General features: G+C 35.8%; 1 protein-coding gene across 1 annotated transcript; it reads right to left on the reverse strand.

The window, feature by feature from the left end:
* Window positions 1-828: 828 nt before the first annotated feature.
* LOC136482086 (SKP1-like protein 1) lies at window positions 829-3,685 on the reverse strand. The gene is made up of 2 exons (XM_066479337.1): window positions 3,176-3,685; window positions 829-1,274 (listed from the first exon to the last, which is right to left on the reverse strand). Exons 1-2 carry the CDS (start codon window positions 3,530-3,532, stop codon window positions 1,101-1,103), a joined length of 531 nt encoding a protein of 176 aa, XP_066335434.1. The 5' UTR covers window positions 3,533-3,685; the 3' UTR covers window positions 829-1,100.
* Window positions 3,686-9,842: the final 6,157 nt, after the last annotated feature.

Below are 9,842 nucleotides of genomic sequence, written 5' to 3' on the forward strand. Positions count from 1 at the left end.
AGAGCATGGAGCAGAAGTTTTACAGAAGACGGCGTTGTTCTTCCACCAACAAGGGAGGCCGGATGGGAGCGACAACAGGATGGCAATTGTCTGAAATCACCTGATGGAGAAGTGTCTGAAATCATATGATGGAGTGTGCCTGCTGAAGACGGTGGGGTATCATGGTTCTACGTTATGGCCTGCGAGCTGTTGGCGCCTTGAGGGCATGTAATATGTAATATAAGTGAAGTAGTGGCGAATCGTTTAATTTTTTTTTTTTTTTTGGCTAGTTTTGTAGTCGGCGCCTGGTTTCTTGGCGATAGGAGTCTTCACTCTTGCTACGTTTGCAACAAACACATAATTTCATTGTTGTCAATTAATGAAATTTGGCTATGCCGGTATGGGGAAAAAATACTAGGAAAAGAGAATCGAGTTTTCCAATCTAAGTTGCTCTTAGGTAAGTGTTTGGTTGGTGGGATCTCTATAGACCTATTTTTTCTAATGTTTGGCTTGTCTTCTAATGTTTGGCTTGGGGTATTGCTGGAGCCAGGGACATCTCACTTGGTATATTCCCTGAGGTTTTGATGACTCCATGTCCGTATTTTTTTAGCGGACACAGTCATGGCGAGCTGGAAGAGAAGCCTGAGGAAGAAGGGGAAGCGACTGCCGGCCTTAGGGCACGGACCTCATCAATTGTCAACTATGATATCAGTTGTCAGCGCCAGGTTATAGCCGCCTGGATCATTTATGCCCGACTTGTTCAACAAACAAGACTTTCTTACCTCGTCAGGTTGGTCAGCAAAAAAAAAAAAGTTGGAATCGACAAATGGTAAACAAACAAGTGGCTCATGAATAGGCAATATCACAATAATGATTGTACTTTGCCAAGAGATTCAATCGCACAAAACATCCACGAGGATTGACCTCTTAGGGCAGCAGCCGAAGTCCTTTCATGGTAATAACCAACCATTGACCACATCAGTTTTACCCAACACATTCACAAGCAAAGTGACTCCCAAAATACTTACAACCATTACGACGACATTTAAAAGCAGAGCACTGCAAGGGTAGTAGATATGACGAAACCTAGGCATCAAGAGATCAGGGGGTTCAGCACCTCCTTACTCAAAGGCCCACTGGTTCTCCCTGCGGATCTCCTCTTCCTCCTCAGGGGTGAAGTCATTCTTGATGTTGAAGGTCTTGCGGATCTCCTCTGGGGTTTTGCCCTTGATCATGTCAGCAACAGTCTGGCAGGTCAGGTCCAGTAGACCCTTGATGTTGAGATAGTTTGCAGCCTATAAAATTAGGGGAGAACCAATCATCAGAAGTGTCAAACAATAATTGCAATTTATACAGTTTATAATTATGAAAATCAAACAAAAACAGCATGACAATAGAAAATGCAAAATCAAAAGCACAACAACAATGTCTATAGTAAATTGATATAGCCTCAAAGAAATCAAGTCAAGGAAGATAAGCAGGATTATCATATCAAATAAGTCAAGGAAGATAATCAGGATTATCAAATCAAATATATACAGATATAACCATCAAAAAACATATATACAGGTATCGTCAATCGAACTACAAATTAGACAGTTTTAGTGTATTCACAAATAAAGCTGGGTATATTTCCAGTGAAGACATCGCAGAGGATACAGATAACATAAGATCTTTGAGAATTGAGAATGAAATAAAATTAAACCAAACAAGCAATATTACCAAGTTCATACTATAATTCAAGCCAAACATGTTACCCAGGGAAAGGACAAAGTAAATGAAATGAGAAACTTCAAGTGAGAAAACATGTTAGCCAGAAAAAGGGCAAGTACAGCAAAATAAAAACTGAAATGCAACAGTAATATGAAAGTAAGAATATGTAGCGTTATTGTGGATGAACTTTGTGCATTATGCAATTTAACTATCTAGTTATGAATTATAAATTCTCTTAAGTACCAAAGAAAAGTTATGATCTTTCTCTTTAACTAAATAGTTAAATTGAATAATAGACAAAATATTCATCCACAATATCGCTAGAGCTCTCAATTTCCAACTAAAACAAACACCGCCAAGTATTAAGACCTTGCTTCGGTTCCCTGCCTAACTAGCACTAATTCAAATACATATTCAGAGACAGCAAAGGGAAATAGACATGTACTCCAATCAACGATTTCCATGGTAAGGATATCATAGTCATATTCATGAAATGGGAGACAGACATGTACTCTAATCAACCATTTGCAAGCTAAGGATCTCATAATCATATATTCACAAAAAGGGAGACAGACATGTACTCCAATCAACAATTTGCAAGATAAGGCTATCTAGTCATATTCACAAAACCCCACAATTTAAAGATTTCTACCACACTGCTAGAACAAAACTCTGCATTCATAAGACAGGGAAAAAAATATCAACCATTTGCAAGCTAAGGATCTCATAATCTATTCACGAAAAGGGAGACAGACATGTACTCCAATCAACAATTTGCAAGATAAGGCTATATAGTCATATTCACAAAACCCCACAATTTAAAGATTTCTACCACACTGCTAGAACAAAACTCTGCACTAATAAAACAGGGAAAAGATACTGCAGCTAGCTGAGCATTGTAAGCTCATAAAAAAAAATCAATGCATCCCATATATCATCACTCCCAAAATAATGATTTTACCACACAGATTGGATGACACTAAGCACAAAACTTTAGAAAATTTAGATATCCACAACGATAATTAACAAAGATAACTAACCAATAACAACCAACAGGCAACAAAGATTATACCTCGTATAGATAGCAATACTTAAATGCCAACACAATCAATTATAGAACCAATGATTAAGATCATATAAACCTACTAAAGCTTCAAATACTAAGCCTTTCAGATGTAATCTTTGTCTTTATAAAAAGATAAGCCTTTCGTGATACTCACAACAATACACATCATAATCCAATCTACCACCATGCATAATTACATTGCAATCAAATAGCAAAGTCTATGCAATCAGCACATGGTAAACAGCTATCAACCAAGAACAAATTAATACACAATCAAATAGCCAGAGTCTATGCAATCAGCACATGGTAAACATCTATCAACCACGAATAATAAATCGAATGCCGATCCGTATGTAAACATCGTAGATCTAATTTGGTTCCGATACAATTAGATAAGTGGGAGGTAGGATCCTTTACCAAGATGAGGTCGAAGAGCGTGGCCTGGTCGACCTTGACGAAGTCAGAATCCCAGTTCTTGAGGTCCTCAACGGAGGCGGCGGTGCTGTTGGCGGCGGCGGCACCCACGTCGTCGGAACCGGCCTTGGAGGCTGCGGCGGCGGCTGCGGCGGCATGTACGTGCTTGTTGCAGTACTCGATTACCTTGGATAGGATCTTGGAGTTGACGTTAGGGAGCGGGATGCCGTTGTCGGCGCAGTCATCTTCGATCATGTGGCGGATGGTCTGCGACTCCATCGCCACCGCCTCCTCCACCTCGAACTCCTCACCATCGGAGCTTTTGAGGGTTATCATTTTCTTCTCGCCCTCGGCCGCCATCGATTTGATCGGACGGAAGTGGGGAAAGGTGGTGTGCACTCGCCGGATCGGATCGAGGACGGAACCCTAGCTCTGTAGCTGATGCGCGAAGAGCGCGATAGATTGGGGAGTCGATTGGGGACTGCGGCGGGTGGAGAGAGAGAGAGAGAGAGAGGTGTGTGTGTGTGTGTGTATATATATATATATATATATATATATATATATATATATATATATATATATATATATATATATATATATATATATATATATTGTAATTAATATTCTTTACCATAACTAGGCTTTATTAGCCTACCAACTTCTCTCTGTATTATACTATATCTTCCATAGTATTCTCGTAATAATACTTTTATTATTTTATTTTGATACATCATATAATATTCAGAAGCAAATTTGGTATTTCTTTCTAATTCTTTTGCTTTACTGAAAATTCTTCAATTATCATGATTCGTGTCTTTTACGAACAACTCTTCGTAATTTTGCAATGAGTCTGAAGTTCATGTAGTAGGAAATTTGTATGATCCCTTTGTGATATATATATTCAGCATCGGATCGAAGAGCCAAGCATCCCACCGAAGACCACCAGCCTCAGACACGCACTCTCATCCACCATCCACTCCACCAACTCTCCACTCACACATACACCATAAAGACATGACCTCAGAAGGACTCTGAGGATCATCCACCTGTAATAGTAAATCATCCACTACCGTTATCACCTTTGTAAATTATAGAATAAAGGAGGTCCCCGTGATCTTTCTGCGCTTGTAAGGTAATCCCTAAAATTTGAACTAAGTGCTTAGGATTTCCCAAAAGGAAAAGCCATATGTAAGCTTGCTCTGTGAAAATGAATTAAGCTTTTTATTTTAATCCCTGCCTTCCTTTAAGCTCGTTCATATGGGGGCGATGTTTCTATGCTAGGGACCCTAGAGGAGAAACCTCTGCGTGTGTTATTCTTGTGTTAGCCCTGGTAGCGATGTTTATAGAGAACTCTGTGTGCGCAGAGAAGTGTTCTCTTCGGGTGAAACTATCTGGGGAGACAATAGAGCATGAGTCCTATGTGTGCATGGCTGGGGATAGCAAGGGGGAGACTGGGTTAGCTTGGTTCTGAAGCTAGCTAGTGATGCATACAGTGAGTACCGAGTAGGACTGTCACAAGCATAGTTGCACGACCGGCTAAAACATTGGTCTCGCCAGCCTGCAAAAGATCATATGAAATATTAATCAGCATATTCACTAATCACACGCATATTCACTAACCGCACACATCCTACATCCATCAAGCAATACAAGTGCTTCAAATAGTTACGCGCATAGTGCTCGAACGTTGGGACGGGTACTACATGCCATCATCCCACTGTTGGGACGGGTACTAAATTCATTGAAAACGGGTACTAAATTCACTGAGAACTCGAACGGATCCGAAATTCAAATTTAAAAATCTTGAGTTACTATTCATAGCACTATTCAAATTTAGCGTTCACTATTCAAATTCGTGGCACTATTCAAAATACTCGCTACTATTTAAATTCAGAATATAACAGTGCACGAGCACTCGCCAGATAGTGGCTCAGGCACCCAACTTCTTTACTATTCGAGCACTATGCGTGTAACTATTTGAAGCACTTGTATTGCTTTATGGATGCAGGATGCGTGCGGTTAGTGAATATGCGTGCGATTAGTGAATATGTTGATTAATATTTCACAGGATCTTTTGTAGGCTGGCGAGATCAATGTTTCAGTCGGTCATGCGACTATGCTTATGACAGTCCTACTCAGTACTCATCGTATGCATCACTAGCTAGCTTCAGAACTAGGCTAACCCGATCTTCTCCCTAGCTATCCTCAGCCACGCAAACACAGGACTTAGGCTCTATCGTCTCTCTAGGTAGTTTCACCCAAAGGGAACATTTCTCTACGCACACAGGGTTCTCTACAAACGCCGCTACCAGGGCTAACACGAGAACAACACACGCAGATATTTCTCCTCTAGGGTCCCTAGCATAGAGACATCGTCTCATATGAACGAGCTTAAAGAAAGACAGGGATTAAAACAGGAAAACTTAATTCATTTTCACAGAGTAAGCTTACATACGACTTTCCCTTTCGAAAAACCCTAAGCACTTAGCACAAACCTTAGGGATTACCTTACAAGCGCAGGAAGATCACAGGGACCTCCTTTATTCTATAATTTACAAAGGTGGTAATGGTAGTGGATGATTTACTATTACCGGTGGATGGTCCTCAGAGTCCTTCTGAGGTCATGTGTTTCATGGTGTATGTGTGAGTAGAGAGTTGGTGGAGTGGATGGTGGATGAGAGTGCGTGTCTGAGGCTAGGTGGTCTTCGGTGGGATGCTTGGCTCTTCGATCCGATGCTAAATGAATGCGCCCTAGCTTCTCGCTTTATAGCACGAAGGGAGTGTCCTTCATGCTTATCGTCTGAAGGAGCCTTCGAGGCGAAGTCTTCAATTATTCCTTCTTGCATGGCCTGGATAGCTGGACAGAGAATAATTGTTCCTGGCTACAGTAGAGTGACTGTATATTCCTTTTACGTTGTCCTTCGTCACGCACGGTCTTATCCTTCTGGATATGGATATGGATATTCTTTGGTATGGTCTTCAACTGCCTGAATGATTTATGTTGCAAACATCAAATCAAGGAATCATGGCATGTAGTATGTATTGTAATACATTATTGTAATATTATCTCTTCCCCCTGGCCAAATTGTTGATAACACCTTATCAACATAGGGAATATATTTCTTGTATGGAACATATGTATTTTAACTTTAGCATATTGGAATCTAATATTCTGGTCTTTGTCTATGACCACGGATATCCAACATCTCATTATCGTTTTCCTCATAGTCTGATATATATATATTCATTTTTGACTCATAATCTTTTTTAATATTTTCTTCATAGTCTTTCATTATATTTTTAAATTTTTCATCTATTTCATCTTTAATTTCTTGTAAGATTTCTTCATTTATATCTTTCGTCCATTGAAGAGTATTTGACTCTAATTTTTCTTTCATCTTAGTATTAACATATTCTTAATTCAATGGATCTATATCTTTTTTTACTGCCTTATTATATGTTCGCGGTCTAGATGGTCCTTCTTCTCTTATATTTGGCCCTGCCAATATTGGTTTTATTTCATTGGCCTTCCTATATTTCTGAATATAGTCTTTGACTGTTGTCTCTAAGAAATAATTTACTCCTAGAATAGTTCTTGCATAGGAAAGAGCTTGATTAATATCTAAATGTTTTTTCTAGGACACTCCTCCATCTTTTTCTTTTTCTATTTGCTGAGCTATAACTTCTTCAAATGATATATAAATTCCTGGTGTTTTCCCCTATATATAACATATATGGGTTTTTTCTCTATATTGCTAGATGGTTCTTTTGGTTGTATTTTACCATTAATCATATGAAAGTATTCAGCTAGACTATTTAATATTGCCAGCATATAACCTTTATCTTCTCTTTTATTATTATATTAGAACCAGAAATTATCTAGAATGCATTCGTGTATATCATCTAGAATAATATGATCTTGAGGCTTGAATTTATAAGTATTTGGTGGAAAAATTCTTAGCTTATTATCAATTTCAAAGCTGAAACATTCACTCCCAATAGGGCTTGTTCCTCTCTTTATTCCTGCAAAATAGAAGATCGTGAAAATATATCGGGCAATGTATTATCTTTACCTTTTGTATGTTCAAATATTACTTTATAACCATTTTCAGGAATAATATCTTCAAATAGAACCCATCGCATGGTTGAACTTTTCTTACTATTGACTTTACTGTAGTATCTGTATATAGCTTCACAGTCTGTCCTAACTGTGAACTCTTTAAATCCTAGATATAATCTAAAAGCACTTATTGCATTGATAACAGCTAAAATTTCTCTATCCGTATTGTTTATTACTTTTAACTTATATTTTTCTAAAGCATACCTATATATTTTTTTTTCTAACTTTGGAGAGTACTTGTGTGGTTTTTGTTTTAATATTGTACTCCATCCTAACTTGGATGCATCTGTCTCTATAATAAAATAATTATCATCTAATGGTAACTCTAGGGGTTTTAAGTCTTTGACCTTTTCTTTAATAGTTCTTACTAACTTTATATCTTCAGAATTAAAATGTTTTTGTCCGTTTTTTCTTAATTTTGCATACAATGGACCAACTAGCTTAGCTAAATTTTCAATATAATTTCTAGCATAATTTACTATTCCTAAGAATTGCTGCAGGGTTTTCTTATCATTCATGACATTTGGAAATTCTAAGATTTTCTTTGCAATATGATCTTGTAAATAAATTTTTTTCTCTCCTATTTCATGACCTAAAAAATTTATCTTTTCCTTGCATATCTCTATTTTTCTTTTAGACAATATTAACCCATGTTGTTCTACCTTTCTAAATAAGGTTTCTAGATGAGCTATATGCTCTTTATAGGATTTTGAGAAAACTATTAAGTTATCAATATAAACTAATATGAATTCTTGATTTTTATTAAAAATATTTTGCATTTTTCTTTGAAATAGAGCAGGGGCATTTTTTTAATCCTAAGGGCATTACTAGCCATTCAAAATGACCTTGAGGACATGTGAAAGTAGCCCATTCTATTGATTCTTCTGCCATTTTTACCTGCCAAAACCCAGCTTTTAAATCAAATTTTAAGAAATTTTTACTTCCTTGTATTCTATTTATCCATTCTTGCTTATTTGGGATATTATAAGCATCATCTATAGTATTATCATTTAGTCTTTTATAATTAATAACCATTATTGACTTTCCTCTAGCTATTTCAATATGATTTCTGACTATAAATGAAGCTGATCTATGAGGACTTCGGCTTTCTCTTATAGCTCCTAATTTTAATAATTCTTCGATATGCATCTTAAAATTCTTCTATATCTTTAGGTGTTGCTTCTATAGGACTTGTCTTGATTATATAATCAGGATTTATTATGTTAATCTTACATACTATACCATTTTTATCCCAATGCTTCATTGGTATTTCTCCGATTATTTGAATATCTTCTAATCTTCTTACAATTTTATCTATATCCTTTTTAGATTTTATATCTCTATACCAATTTGGTGCTAATAATTGTAGACTGATATATTCTATGCAAGAGTTTGCTATATAAAATTCTTCTATATTTTCACCTAACTCTTCATCTATATGATTATCAGGGACCTTTTCATCATATCCTTGGAGTTCTAGGTTGGTCTTTCTTGGATTAGAATTTATAGTCTTTCGTACTTTTGTTATATATGGAATGTTGTCTTGATAAAGGATAAATGTTATTCCTTGCTTATGTATGATTGTTGTTTGTAAAGAGAATTGTAAAAATCTTAATCCTAATATCATATCATCATGTATCATAGATAGATCTCTTATTGTAATTTCATCCATTATATATTTTATGTTATTTCTTTGTACTTCAACATCATAAGCTGGTTGATTATGAACCTTTTTTTATCCTAGACATATCAGTAGATATTTCTGCTTTATCTTGATCTATCATATGAACTATCTCTGGATATTTTACAAAATATTTATCATGTATAATATTTTTTGTACAACCGGTGTCTACTAACGCTAATATTTTATATGAAATGTTAGGCGTTAATTTTACTTTTACAGGTATTCTTATTCCTATAATCTCTTTAAATGGTAATCTAACTATATATTTGCTACCAAAGTTTATTATGGCTTCTTTTAATTATATCGCTTTATCATTTTTTCTATTTAGCATTACTTGATGCTTTAACTCGGTAAGGCCTTTATAAGTTTCTTCTATCTTATTAGCTTCATTGAGTTCTATTTTACTCTTTAGCTCTTCTAATTCTACTTCTAAGCTATTTATTCTATTTTCTAAATTTTTTACTCTACTTGCTAATAATTTATCTTTTGATTCTAGTTCTACTTCTTGTCTCCATTTTTTGTTAGTTATTTTTAGACATGAAGCACATGCTTGCTTTAAACATTTACTACATGTAAATCTATTTTCTTGACTAGGGTAAAATATACAAAAAGCACATTTTATATTATAATCCCCTCTTCCTTTTATCCAATCATGCTCACAGTCTTCTCGATTTATTAATTCTATTTTTGTTTCTATTAAACTATTAATATTTTCAGATATTATATCTAACCCTTCCATTGCATTATCTAGATTGTAACTCTTAATCATCTAAAGAGTCTATAAAATCTTAGTAACTCTGAGCATTATTTTCTTCTTCTTCATAACTTTCTAATAAAAACTCTTCATTTGTAATGTATTCAATATT

This window comes from Miscanthus floridulus, chromosome 9 (assembly GCF_019320115.1).
Source record: "Miscanthus floridulus cultivar M001 chromosome 9, ASM1932011v1, whole genome shotgun sequence".
Classification (NCBI taxonomy): Eukaryota; Viridiplantae; Streptophyta; class Magnoliopsida; order Poales; family Poaceae; genus Miscanthus; species Miscanthus floridulus.

What these genes read in the sequence shown, in the direction of transcription:
- LOC136482086 (XM_066479337.1), bottom strand. Translation starts at nt 3,532, where the DNA reads ATGGCGGCCGAGGGCGAGAAGAAAATGATAACCCTCAAAAGCTCCGAT. An exon ending in CGCTCTTCGACCTCATCTTG is followed by an intron (nt 1,275 to 3,175) that starts GTAAAGGATCCT and finishes CTAATTTTATAG; the next exon opens with GCTGCAAACTATCTCAACAT.